Source organism: Tupaia chinensis, unplaced genomic scaffold, assembly GCF_000334495.1.
Source record: "Tupaia chinensis unplaced genomic scaffold, TupChi_1.0 Scaffold143737_1, whole genome shotgun sequence".
In the NCBI taxonomy this organism is placed as follows: Eukaryota; Metazoa; Chordata; class Mammalia; order Scandentia; family Tupaiidae; genus Tupaia; species Tupaia belangeri.
The window spans coordinates 192,616-207,335 of record NW_006203586.1 but is presented as its reverse complement, the minus strand read 5'-3'; the positions used below and the strand labels follow the sequence as shown (position 1 = coordinate 207,335).

At 38.1% G+C, this 14,720-nt stretch overlaps 1 protein-coding gene across 1 annotated transcript in view; it reads left to right on the top strand.

Annotated features, from left to right (window-relative positions):
- The window catches only part of HUWE1 (HECT, UBA and WWE domain containing E3 ubiquitin protein ligase 1), a gene marked incomplete in the record, with an annotated part of 232,807 nt that overhangs the window by 130,137 nt on the left and 87,950 nt on the right, over positions 1–14,720 (top strand). The window contains 4 exon segments of the mRNA XM_027766840.1: positions 6,860–6,966; positions 7,483–7,660; positions 8,669–8,760; positions 9,712–9,923. Coding sequence (XP_027622641.1) covers positions 6,860–6,966; positions 7,483–7,660; positions 8,669–8,760; positions 9,712–9,923 — 589 coding nt within the window.

The window sequence follows — 14,720 nt, the reverse complement described above, 5'->3', positions numbered from 1 at the left end:
CAGTGTGGTCTAAATGTTTGAATCATCCTTGAGGAACCTCTGCATTCTCCACAAAGAGCTCTTCAGTTTTCTGGCTCCTGATAATGTGTTTGAGAAGCTAGTGAACGCTTATAGTATCAAAGCACAGGCATTGTGTGTATGCCCAGTGATTGCCTTAGTACATCATTCTGGAAAAATGCCCACATTTCTCTGAAGGATCCATACCAAATCACAAGATGCTGTTGCTTTTGTTGAAAACTGCTCAAGAGATTTCAGTATCAAGCCACATTTCTTATATCATGACATCCCGGGACTCTTTTACAAAATGACTGGAGATACTGTGTCAGTGAAGGTTTCTGAGGCTTCCAGGCTGAGTCAAGGGATTTGAAAGATAGCCCTTTTTCCTCAATAGACATCAACTCAGAAGTGATTCCCTTGTATGTTTACAAATTCCCTCACAGGAATAAAACAAACAAACAAAAACATTAAATATTACATCTCTGCTCAAGATTCTGGGCTTACGAGCTTAGTGACTAAGTACACACTGACACTTAAAGGAAAAGTTGTACATTCCCTGAAGTACAGCAGGAAAGCATAGCAAGACAATCCTACAGAATTTCTGGCAGAGCACCCCTCCTGTATCACATTTACAGGGGATCATTTTGGCAATTGACAAGAAAAAAAAAAAAAAAAAAAAAACAGAAAACAGAGACAGAGGCAGAGAGAGATGGAGGCAGAGGCAGAGAAAAGGCTCCTACCACTGGAGTTTGTGGGCTGGAGGCCGAATTATCAGTAGAAACTCTTTTATTACTACTTTATTCCCTGAAATCACTAGTTTTCAGGAGCCATGAAGGTGTTTTCTCCTGACTGAGCTTTTTCTTATCCTTTGGGTAGATATCCAGAAGTAGAACTGCTTGATTAGATGGTAGTTGTATTTGTAGGTCTCTGAGGAACTTCCATTTTGTTCTCCACTGTGGCTATACTAATTTATATTCCTGTCAGCAATGTAAGAGAGTTACCTTTTCACCACAGCCTGGCCACCACTTACCAGTCTTCCTTTTTTTAAAATCTTAACCATTTTTACTCATGTACTTTATCTTCTGTTGTGTTTCGATATTCCTGGTTGAATTCTGAGATGAAATATTCAGCTCCAGACTTGTCCCTATGATTAAGTTGGCCATTTTCTAAGTTTTTGAACTCTATTTCTGTGTGTCTGTATTTAATTTTTCTGGTATAGCATTCCCTTGAGAACTTCTTAGAGATCCGGTCTAGTGTTAGTAAATTCTTTCAGGTTTTCTTTATCTGAGAATGTTCTTGTCTTCCCATATGAAAGATATTCTTGCCAGGTACAGAATTCTCGGTTGAAATTGCTTTTCCCATAATACTTTGAATATATTTTCCCATTCTTTCCTTGCTCGCATTGTTTTCGATGAGAGGTCTGCTGTTAGTCTGATGGGTTATCCTTTGTAGGTCACTTGCTGTTTTTCTCTTGTCAATCTTAGTATCTTGTCTTTTTCTGTGGTTTTGGTCAGTCTGGCTATGTGTCTTGGAGAAAATCTTCTTGAGTTAGTTCTATTTGTGGTCCTTTAAATTTCTTGGGACTGGATCTTTGAGTGCCTCTCTAGGTTTGGAAAGTTTTCTTGCAGGATTTCATGGAATAGATTATCAATGCCCTTATGAGTCTCTTCACCTTCTGGGATACCAATTATCCAGATGTTTGATAGTATCTAGTATTTCTCATAAATATTAGTCTCATTCTGGGGCAATTTTCCAGTCTTTGTGGTGAATTTTTCTAGGCCAGCTATTTTCTCTTCTATGTCTGTGATTCTATTTTCGCAATGATCTAGTCTGCTTTTAATACTAGCAAGGGAAATTTTGACTTCCTGCTTTATAGTCTTCATCTCTAACATTTTCATTTGATTCTTTTGTAAAGTGTGTAATTCCTCTTTTAAATCTCGCAAGAATTTCCTCATCTCCTGCAACTGGTCAGTTTTCTCCTTTCTCTTCTACAGTTCATTGTCTCTCTTCTCTTCCATCTCTGTTAGCTTAGCCATTATGAATGTTCTAAATTCTTTGTTAGACATTTCCATGATTTCCATTGAACTGTCTGTGGATGAAGAGGAGTTATTCTTTTCCCGTGGAGGAGAGGTATTTTCTTGCTTTCCCATATTTCTTATGTTCCTGCAGTGATTTCTAGTCATCTGATGTAAGGGGTATTTCTTCCCAAACTTGAAATTCAATCTGAGTGTCTAGGAGCATGCAGAAAAGGAATCAGAGAGAGAGAAACAGCAGCAACAAAAACAACCAAGAAACATAGAAAAAGTAAAGGAAATGTAAAAAACAAATAAGAAAAAAAATTATTTTTTTTTTTAAAAAAGCGAAGATTAGAAAACTGAGAAAGTTCTTTACCTTAAAAAATTTTAGAAGGAAAAATTAAAAAAAAAAAAAAACAGAAAACAGAGACAGAGGCAGAGAGAGATGGAGGCAGAGGCAGAGAAAAGGCTCCTACCACTGGAGTTTGTGGGCTGGAGGCCGAATTATCAGTAGAAACTCTTTTATTACTACTTTATTCCCTGAAATCACTAGTTTTCAGGAGCCATGAAGGTGTTTTCTCCTGACTGAGCTTTTCCATATCCTTTGGGTAGATATCCAGAAGTAGAACTGCTTGATTAGATGGTAGTTGTATTTGTAGGTCTCTGAGGAACTTCCATTTTGTTCTCCACTGTGGCTATACTAATTTATATTCCTGTCAGCAATGTAAGAGAGTTACCTTTTCACCACAGCCTGGCCAGCACTTACCAGTCTTCCTTTTTTTAAAATCTTAACCATTTTTAGGTGGAAGATACTCTGATCAACTGGACTGGGGAGGAATGTTGACACACATACTAAAATTAAAATGTTCACTGTGTAAGCTAAATAATATGATTGAATTTATATAAAAAATTAAAATAAATAAGTGAAAACAAACAAAATATCTTAACCATTTTGACTATGATTAGGTGATACCTCATTGTACTTTTGATTTTCATCTCCCTTATGATAAAGATGTTGGACATTTTTTCATAAGCTTTTTGGCCATCCGTATGTCTTAGCTCATTTGCCCATCTTTTTTTTTTTTTTTTCCTTTTTTTGAGAGGTTTTTGCCATAGGGTGCTTGCGTTGGTCAGAAAGACAGAGAGAGACAGAAAGTGAGAAATCACTCCCCAGGGGAAATGGCCACTTCGCAGTCCCTTCCTCTCAGGATCCTGAGCACACAGGCACACGCGCCCAGCATGAGTTTAAGCCACCAGGTCCGAGACTGGAGCCACAGTTGATTACATGGGAGTCCAGCGACATAGCCATTACATGAATTGCTGGTCCAACCCATCTTTTAATTGGGTTGATTTTGAGTTTTGGGTTTTTTTTTTTTTTTTCAGGGGGAGCGTAAGATTTTTTTTAGTTACCATATATTTCTGATTATCAGTGCCTTGTCTGAGGCAGTTTACAAATATAATCTCCCATTCCGAGGGTTCACTCTACTGTGTTTGTTTGTTTGTTTTTGCTGTGCAGAACCTTTTTTAGTATAATGTAATCCCACTTGTCTATTTTGGGTTTATTGCCTGTGTTACAGGGGTCTTGTTCAAGAAATCATCGCCTATTCCCATGTCTCTAAGTTTCCTCTGTCTTTCACCAGTATTTTCGTAGTTGGAGGTCTTAGTATTAGGTTTAGATCTTTGATCCATTTTGAATTGATTTTTGTTAGTGATATGAGAGAGGGATCCAGTTTCATCTTTTTGCAGGTGGATACCCAGTTTTTCCAGCACTATTTGTTAAAGAGGTTTTCTTTTTCCCATTGGATTTACTGGTGGTGCCCTTCGTCAAAAATCAGTTGACTATACATTTGGGGTTTATTTCTGGGGGTTCTTGTCTGTGCATTCAAGGGACACTTTTCTAACCACTGCAATCAGTTGTCCCTTTACCTACAAGAATTCTGTCATCGTTTTATTTCTATGGGAAAGCTAATGAACTGATTTTAAACAAGTAGGATCACTGCATGGGCAAAATGGAGCCCAGGGAATTTGGCATTGAGATAAAATAGTAGAATACCAGACCCAGGTCCTGAGCCAAATGAGGCATAGCCAAGCCAACCAGACCTCGAATATTCCACAGTGATATTTTGAAGCCTGTGGCTTGCAAGTTTGGGGATGCTGGAGGTGCTGATTCATTATGGGAGTAATATGCTTTGCCATCCCAGACTTTGTAGTGGCCTCCAATTTAGTATTTCTGTAATAAGGTTAATCCAGAAGTAGCATTCCTGTTTAAGAATGTTGGCACCAGCAGACAGCATAGTGGTTATGTTGCTGGACTCCCACATGGCCAACTGTGGTTCAAGTCCCAGACCCAGTGGCTTGAAACTTACACCAAGCATATGTGCTTGTGTGTATGTATGCCCAAGATCTTGGGAGGAGTAGGGATTTCAGCGTGTCCATTCCTCTTGGGGGTGACTTCTCACATTCTTTCTGACTGTCTTTGTCTGTCTCTCAAGGAAGCACATGTACCCTACAAAAACAAAACAAAAGCTTTCTAATAAACCAAAAAAAAAAAAGAACTGTATATACTAGGAACTAATGTAATCTCCCTTTTTCCTTTGAAAGAACCACGTACATGCACTTGGTTGGAAACAACCCCCCCCTTTCTATATGAATAAATTTTCCTGGTTTTAGGAATTTTACTCTTTATCTTTGATAGGCCTACCACTGGTATTTGGGGGGAATTTTCAGTTTGGTTTTTTTGGTTTTTTGTGGGGTTTTTTTTCCCCTTAATTCATTTGGTATGTTTCACTCAAAGTAGATTATTTTTGTGTGTGTATATACTCTGAATTTTAATTCTAATTTTTGGTTGTCTTATTCTTGGCCACAATGCAATCCCTTCTTCTGCCTTCTTCCCCTTGGACTCTGGGCATGCACATGCACATGCCTAGCATGATCTTCAAGCCACTGGGTCCAGGACACCAACCGCAGTCTGCCGTGTAAGATCCAGCGACCCCAACCTCTGCAATACTTGCTAGTCCAGTCATTTTAATATTGTTTAAAGAAAGTATAAGCTGTCCCAATACACAGTTGCACTGTAACATAACATAATAGACCTCTAATAAAATAACAGGTTTGATATCTTACTAACGTTTAGTAGACCTCTTACTTTAGTTTATGAATATTTGGTTTTATTAACTCTACAGAATTATTTTTATTTGTACAAATTAAGTCAGTGGAAGTGTCATGTACTAGTGGAATCCCAAGAATAGACTTAAATTTTTCAGAAATTTGACCAGCTCATTGTCCTGGTGGTTAAGGCAGCCAGATGCTGTGTTGTCAGCTACACAGTTTGAGTCCTATGATCCAGCAGCTTGAGAAACACTCAAGGAACATGTATATGTGTGCCCAAAATCCCCAAAGGAGGGAGAGACAGAGAAGACAAGTGTAAATATTCCCCATAGCATTGTGCTTTCTCCATTCCCTCCCTCTAGCAAGCTCATGTGCCCTCTAGTACAAAAATATAAAAAGGAAAAGATGTTTTTCCAGAAGTTTAGAACACATCAGGATTCTCAAAAGGCAATTGCAACTGTTAGTACCTAGTGATTGTCATATATCTGCCATTCCACTGTCATTTAAGATAAATAAGAGTTGTGCTTATCACCGAATCCTCTAGCTTCTTTTAGATCTTAGGTATCACCATAAACAAGTTAGTTTCTTTTTATAGTTTATAGGTAGTGTTTTTTGTAAGTATCCTTTTTATTAGGTTTGTAAATCAAAGTTACTATAGTCTTATGAGTTTGAAAGCCTTAATTGCTATATAATATTTACTTATACTCACATATAAAATTTTTGGCTTGGTGCCTCTCTATTACTGTTTTTGTTTGTTTGTTTTTACATTTAGAATTCTTGTGTTATTGATCTAGTCTGCTTTGCAAGTTTTTTTTTTCATATTTTCAGAGGGCTAGTTACTGGTTCTTGTCAGACTTTTGCTTTCTGTTTCACAAAATTCAACTTTTTTCATTTAAGTCTTCCTAGTTTCTTGTCCATTTACTTTTCCTTTTAAAATTGGCATTAATGCATCCCAAGGATGCTTATACTGCTCGTGGTAGTTTAAAATGGTTGAATTACATTTTCAGAAGACAGTTTGTCAGGACCAACAGTTGGTATAATGGCTATGTCACTGGTCTCCCACGTAGTCAGCTGCGGTTCAAGTCCTAGACCCAGTGACTTAAACTCAAACCAGGCACATGTGCATGTGTGGTCAAGATCTCCAGGAGAGAATTGAGAAGGGATTGTGGCATGGCCATCCGCTCTGGGAGGTGATTTCTCACTTTCAGTCTCTCTCTTTCTGGCAAGCACACGCTCGCGTCCTATAGCAAAAACCTCTCCAAAAAAAGGAAGGGAGAGATTAGAAGACAGTTTGCCTATTTCCCCTCTAATTAAGGTTCTGTTACTTTAGCCAATCCCCACTTAGATATTTTTACTGCTTAAGCAGACAATTTGATGTATATTGAAGTTTATCCATTTTCATTAAAAGTTAATTGATTTATATACATAATGGTATATATGCTTCTGAAATGGTATGCAGCCCTTTAAAATGAAAGGGTTATAGTGACAGAAGAAGTGAATATATAACATTTGGGAATAAGGCATGTTTTATGTAAAAACTTGCCCACAAGAATCTTGAAGGGTATTTAGTAAATTCTTAATAATAATTAATATATGATGGAATTATATTAGAAACATTCATGGTAAGCACAAGTGTTCAAATTGTTACACATTGATTCTATATTATTCTAAAGTCTTGAGTGCTTTTCTTTTAATAAGAAGTGTTTCTCAGTTGCCCATATTTTCTCATTTTGTTTTAGCTACTGAAGTGGTGACTGTGTTTGTATTTCAAGAACCATCACTGCTCTCCTCACTTCAAGACAATGGACTGACAGATGTCATGCTGCATGCACTGCTTATCAAAGATGTGAGTCCTTTCTGTTACTTTGTAGAGAATAGTGTCGTCCTCCACTTAAAGTTATCTACATACTTGAAAAGCAGTCTTGGGACTAACAGCTGATATAGTGGTTATGTTACTGAACTCTCACATGGCCGACTGTGGTTCGAGTTCCGGACCCAGTGGCTTGAAAAACACGTCAGGTTCATGTGTGCCCAAGATATTGGGAGAAGAATAGAGAAGAGATTGCAGCATGGCCATCCCCCCTGGGGGATGATTTGTCACTTTCCTTCTCACTGCGTCTGTCTCTATCTGGCAAGTGTACACATCCTACATCAAAAACCTCTTAAAGAAAAAAAGAAAGAAAAAGAAAAACAGTCTTAACATGAAAATCCTTTCTCTTGTCTTCTGTGTGGGGTGTTACATTTAATTGGCTTTACTTTTTCAAAATCCTTCTGTCTCTCCTTACCTCTACCCAGATTTTTGTAGCATCTATCCCTGAACTCATTTAGCTGTGTCCAAACTCACTTTATTTATCTTCTCTAGGTTCCTGCTACCCGTGAAGTCCTTGGATCCCTCCCAAATGTATTCAGTGCACTCTGCCTGAATGCCCGAGGTCTTCAGTCTTTTGTACAGTGTCAGCCTTTTGAACGGCTCTTCAAAGTTCTTCTGTCTCCAGATTACCTCCCAGCCATGCGGAGAAGGAGGAGTTCTGATCCTCTTGGTATGTTGTCAACATTTATTTTGTAATAGAAAATTAGTTTGCTATTGGGGCCAGCAGGTGGTGTGATGGCTGAGGCATCTGTACTCCCACAGGGCTAACTGTGGTTCTAGTCCCAGACCTGGCAGCTTGCTTTCTCACTTTCCTTCTCTGTCTCTCTCTGGTCAACTTCAAAACATTAAAAAAATGATGACAACAAATAAAATAATTCTTTTAAAAAGAAAAGAAAATTGGTTTGCTGTTGTGCCAAAAACTAGACAGTAAGCTATTAGGTAGCAAGGAAATGTTTCTTTGATCATTTTTCTGGCTGGGTGTTTTAAGTTAAATGGAGATTAATCACCCTACATTCTGTTCTGGTAGGAAGGAACACTTCATTCTTAATGTCTCTACTGAATATTTTCACGCTTCTCTACATATTTCATTGTTGTACTGTCATGGTGTTGATACGAAGTGAGTGTAAGAGAGCAATGGTAGATTTCTAGGTTCACTATCTAGTTGACAGCAATGAGAGATACAGCATCTTGAGTTATTGACCCTGGTAATCTGATGTTCTACTATTCAGGTATTTAAGATAGTCCCAAGTGAATATATTTCTTTCTCACTATACTTAAGATCAGGTCAATGAAGAATTAGTAGCAAGATATCTGTAATGATTTCAGCTTTTAAAACGTACTCTACTTTTGGCCATCATTGTAGCATTCTAGCCACATCTTTCTTAGGGCTAGCCAGTGGACTGATGGTTTATGCCTCTTTTGTGTTCTCTCTCATTCTACAATACTAGTTCAGACCTAGACCATAGAGGTTGCCAAGACTGAGTACAGTCTTTGTTTACTGGACTGATTTCCTTTCTCTTTCCCAGTAACTGGGGGCTGGAGGCTGGTATGAATTCACGAGAAAGCATTGCATTAGAAAATTACAGCCAGCTTAGTTTCTTCTTTCTTCCTTGTGGTAGTGCAGGAAAGACCACACGCTCTGTTTTACTCAATCTAACAGTTCATTGTTTTCTTTAAGGGGATACTGCGTCCAACCTAGGGAGTGCTGTTGATGAGCTCATGAGACATCAGCCTACCCTCAAAACTGATGCAACAACTGCCATCATCAAGGTACCAAGTGATAAGACTATAACAATGGGTATGAGAGAGTAGTGAATAAGGAGTTATTAGAGAAAGATTTTACAAACCAGAGTGGTTCTTGGACTGTGCCTATGAGAGCATTGCGTCTGCCTCATTTTCTTCATGTCCTTGGGTTGGTCCTTTGCCCAAAAAAAAAAAAAGTCATTTTAGTTCTAGTTTTATCACAAAGAAGTCTCTGGTAGTTTCAACTTTTTCAGATTAAGAAATTACACCATCCATGTGGTACAGTTCATATTATAACAGACTGCAGTACTGGGAGCCACCTGCCTGACCCAAAGGTTCACATCCCCACATCTTCCTGAAAATATGCCAAGTGTGCGTGTGGGCACCCAGGATCCTGAGCAACTTGGAAGTCTAGGGAGAGAAGATTCCAGTGTAATGGGACCTTGTCAAGGATTCTTTCTCTCTCCCTTACTCTCTCACTACCTCTTGCACACACACACAAGCATTCTCTGTCATAAAATGAAGAAAAGGGCCAGAGAAGGTGGCGTGGGTAAGGTACTGGTCTCCCCCTGTGGCCTACCATGGTTTGAGTCCCAGACCCAGCAGCTTGTGTCATATTTTTAAAAATAACTATAATAATAATAAATACATTTTTTAAAAGCATATTTCTTTATCTAGTCCTTGTTTCTCAATCTCTCCCACCCTCATACACACATACACATATACATACACATTTATTAACCTTGCCAGTTGAAACCAGTGTCTTGAGTTACTGATGCTTGTTTAATTAAGACAGGGAGTCATTTGAGTCCATCCGTCACTTAAATTGTGATTCTTAACAAATTGTCTAACTTTACAAAATTTCATTTCTCTTGTTCGTAAGACATAGCACATAGAAAATGCTTAAAAAAAAAAGTTGTACACCCCCCTACTAGGTCAAAATTACTGATAAGTAATCTTATTTCTTGCACTTTTCAGTTACTTGAAGAAATCTGTAATCTTGGAAGAGACCCTAAATACATCTGTCAGAAACCATCAATCCAGAAGGCAGATGGCACTGCCACTGCTCCTCCTCCGAGATCTAACCATGCTGCAGAAGAAGCCTCTAGTGAGGATGAGGAGGAAGAAGAAGTACAAGCCATGCAGAGTTTTAATTCTACACAGCAGAGTGAGACTGAGCCTAATCAGCAGTAAGTGTTCCCAGAACAGGTTCTCTATCCTTGCAGTCTTGGACATATTACTTCCTGAGTCTTAGTATCAGTTTCATCAATAAAAAGCTTTTAGATCTTCTTAATGTTGTAGGATCTTATAGTTTTTTTTTTTTTTTTTTTAAGAGAGCTTTGCTATAGGGCTCATGCACTTGCCAGACAGACAGAGAGACAGAAAGCAAGAAATCACCCCCTCAGGGGGGATGGCCACGCTGCAATCTCTTCACCTCTCGGGATCTTGGGCATGCGCACACATGCGACCAGCGTGAGTTTTAAGCCACTGGGTCCAGGACTCAAACTGTGGTCGACTACATGGGAGTCCAGGGACATAGCCATTACGTTAACTGCTAGTCCCTAGTTTTTCCTTTTTTGACACTTGAGTATCATTTGTACTTCAGTATGTAATTAAATTGGTTGTCTTAGATATTTTAAGATATCTTAATTCTTAGAAGCTTCTTGAAATTGAATCAGAATTCAGTATATCAAGTTGATGGGCTTTTGCACAGAGAACTTATTTTCCCTTTATTGGTTTGATATTCCACATCATTGATTACTTGATTGTTTTTAAGTACATGTATAACACATTGCATTTTTGAGGCCTATCTCCTTAGAAGTCCTTAAGAGTTGCAGGAATGTGTTGTTGCTAGTTGTTTTTTGATTTTTTTTTTGTTCACTTGATTACCATCAGATCAATTCAAATAAATCAGAAGGCTGTATAAAGGACTGTATGATTGTAACCAGGTATAATAGATGTTCTTCACTTTTCATTTCTCTTTATTTAAGGTTTGTTCTACAGTCGAATTGCCTACCTGGATTAAGCAAATAGAATGGCTTAAAGACTAATGACTGGTGGTGAATAGTCCACCAGGCTCTCGACCTTAAGCAGTACATATAGGGGATGAAATTTAACAGTTGATGTAACCCTTAATCATCTCCATGTGGGAAATGGAAATGTTCCCTCTGGATAGGCATGCATTCACTCATTGAATAAACATTCTTTTGGTATATAGAAAAGCAGCAGGAGGGGAGATGGCTTAGTGGTTAACGCACTAGACTCCCACATGGCTAAACACAGTTCAAGTCCTAGACTCAGTAACTTGAAACTCACGCTAGGAGTGCGGCATGACCATACCTCCTGGGGGGGGTGATTTCTCTCTTTCTCTCTCTAGCAAGTACACACATCGTATAGCAAAACTCTCTTTGGGGAAAAAAAGGAGAGAGAAGCAGTTCTTAGAAGGTTACAAGCTTGACTGTGTGTTTGAACTAGTTGTGAAGGATTGCTTAGGATTTAAGATTATGGTGGATACATAGCAGGGACAAAGACCTAGATTCCAAAAGCTTTTGTCCTCTTGGAACTCTACATTATAATGACCCTGTTGGAGTCAGTAGTTTTGGAGGAGAGGCATTAACTGCCAAGAGCATTGGTTTGTTGAACAGATTTTACCCTAAAAAGGCCAGCCTTTCTTCATTCTGGCAGCATCTTCTGTTTTATTTTAAATGTTCTCCTTATAGAAAAAGAAGAGGATATAATGGGGAAACGTAAGATTTCCCCCCTCAATGGAGTCAGGGTCTTAGTAGTTCCTTTGCCACACTCTTCATCATTAGTTAGCCTCTTAGGGTGTGGGGGGGGGAGTGGTTTTAAGTCAAGCTGTGTGTATCCAACTTCATGTAACTTATCTACTTAAACATTTTACAGACACCTTAGACCTCACATGCTCAGATTTCAAGCCATCTCAGTAAATCCACACTTTCTGCACAGGCTTCATTTCTTCATTCTCCCTACCTTTCTTAGGATAACATATATCACCGAGTTCTGTCCACATTTATTCACCAAATTATCTAATCTTCCTCCCTTCTTTTCCATCTTTGAAATTCCTGCAAGGCTAGCTTAAATGTCTCATTCTTTTTTTTTTAGTTTTCTAGAGGGGCTATGCGTGAGTCAGTAGGAGTGGTGGATAAGAAATCACCCCCAGGGCAAATGGCCATGCTGCAATCCCTTCTCCATTCTCCTCTCAGCTTTTTGGTCATGTATAACCTGTGCCTTTTTGAAGCTGTCTTGTCTGGGCTTCCAACTGCAGAATTGGCCATGTAAGATCCAACTGCCTTAAACCACCATGCCACAGGGTAGCCTAAATGTCTCATTCTTTAAGGAGCTTTTTCTTTTAACTTCCCAACAGGATAGTTCTATATTCTCCCAACAATTTTGTTCAAGTTATTCTTGTATATGAATGGATTCTATCACTGATCTGTAAGTTTCTCAACCCAGGGGCATAGTTTCTTTTAGCACTGTATCCCTATCATTTCATAGATATAACACAATGAATTCATATTTATTTAATAGAATGAATAAAGAGCATTAGATTAAGAATTCCTTAGCCTTCCCAGTAACACAGTAGTTAAGCATTGTGCCTGTGGAACCATATCCCACTTGGCTCACCATGTTTTGAATCCAGCCTTGGCAACTTGAAAAACATGCCAGGTGCCGTGTGCATGTATGCACCAAATCCTGACAGGATGAAAAAATGGTGGAAAAAGAATTGTGGCATAACCATTGGATGTTTTCTCGTGTGTGCGCAAGCACGTATACCCTCTGGTAATTAAAAAGTAAAAAGAAAAGAATTCCCTGTATCTTAAATACCCAGATAACTGGTCTTAATGAGAAAAGAAAAATGAAGAAAAAGTAGATCTCTATACCTATACACATTAATACTCTACTATTGCTCAGATATAGCTTCTAAGATAGATAGAACTCTAGTAGTTATCGTACCATAGTATTAGTGTTTCTCTACACTCTTCATATCATAGGTGTTCATTACTACCTCATTCATGTAACATATCCAAGCATTTCACAAGTGTTGACTATACACACATACACAAACACTTCTGCCATCTTCAAAAGCCTGAATCGGTTCACTGAGTATATCATTAAAACAAGAAAAGAAAGCAAGAGACTCTAAACTCAAGCTTTATTTTAAAACGCACCGTTTTAACAAGAAAGGTTCTTTTATCTCCTTTTTCCAGGCAGTTGTTATGGAAGAATTTGTTGTGTACTTTCTTCTAGTATGAGGAAGAGGCTTATTAGAAAGATTTGGAGTATGTATCATTTCTTTTTTAAAAGTCTTGTCCATTTCCTCCTTCTAATCCAAAATTTTTTAGTTGGCGACTAGACAGTGGAACAGCCATAAAGGTCAAAGCTCTGTGGGGACTAACCCACATGGGAAGGTTCTGGGCCCATGTCAGCGATCTCTCTTAGTTTACTAGGCACACATGTCCATGATACATGTACAAAAGCTATGAGTAGATCATGGTGTAAGGACCCTGATTAGAGTGCTGTGTCTTTGTCTCTCGCTCCTCATGGAAGAAATAAATAAGCAAACATAAATTCTAAAGTGGGACTCCTGGGGCTGGCAAGTGGTATGGTGGTTAAGGGCACTGGACTCACACATTGCCGACCATGGTTCAAGTCTCGGACCTGGTGGCTTGCTTTCTCACTTCCTCTCTCTCTCTGTCTCTCTCTGATCAAACTGGAAAATAACAATGACAGTAATAAATAAAGTTAAATAAAATAATTCTTTTAAAAAAAAAGTGGGACTCTTAAGCAAATTCCTGTTTCCCATTTTCTCATCTGTCTTCTAATCCCTTACACACAATTTTTACCAAGTTTTTTGAAGTATAATTTACATGTAGTCAGTTGCATAGATTGCAAGTTTCGATTTCCCCACCCCAAAATGAGACCTATCTTATTTCTAACATCATAAATTGTTTTGCCCATTTAAAAACATCTTGTAAACAGTGATCATACAAATATAGTCTTAAATGTGTATCATATCTTATGTATGTGCTTATATATGACTTCTCTGCCCACCATGTTTTTAAGTTTTATCCATATTGTTACATCTATCAGTAGCTCATTGCTTTTCATTGCTGAGTAGTATATTCTATTGTATTATACAGTATTTATCCATTCTCCTTTTAATAGAATTTTGGGTTTCCAATTTCTTCTAAGCTACAGCAGTGCTCTTTTCCCTTGCCTTTAAAGCAGCTGGTGTTTGATAATAGTGTTTGTATGTGATCTTGAGATAACCTGGATTTGTGCTAGAGACCTAGAATGAGGAAACTTTAGCATTATAGCCTATCCCAAATGCATAGGGTGCTGTTTAGCATTCAGAAGCATTTACCACAACTAGTTCTAAATACTTGTCTTTTGGCCTCTTTCTTGTGTCTTCTAAAGTGTTTAATCCCAGAAAATATATTTCTGGAGATTAATATATTTGCCAGTAAGCAACCAGAGTTTGTAGTTGGCACCATGTTCTTTTGTGGGTGATTTCATTCAGTGCGCTTAACTTAGACCACCCACTTCTGAGCTACTTGAAAGAAATCATTATGTAAGGCCATATGGGCTTTGGGTGGTGCTCTACATGTTCAGAGAAGCATCTCTAGTAATAAACTGTAAAAATTATTCCTAAAAGTGTAGTCTTGCCTGGGATTTGTTTTATTTAATTTTTTTTAAGTTTATCATGGTATAGATTTATTTATTTTCTTTATGTATTTATTTTCTATTCCATCACTGTATATTATTATGGTAAACATTGTGAATACACTATGTATTGATTCAGTCAAAGATATTACAATACATACTATCATCAACAGGTCATTTTCTATTTTTGTATCCCTTAAATGTATTGCTTCTTTCTTTTTCCTCTTGATTTTCTCCCAAGCAAAGTAAGCCAGACCATGAAAGAGAGGCCTAGTATGTCCCCATACTGAATGTCTGTGCTC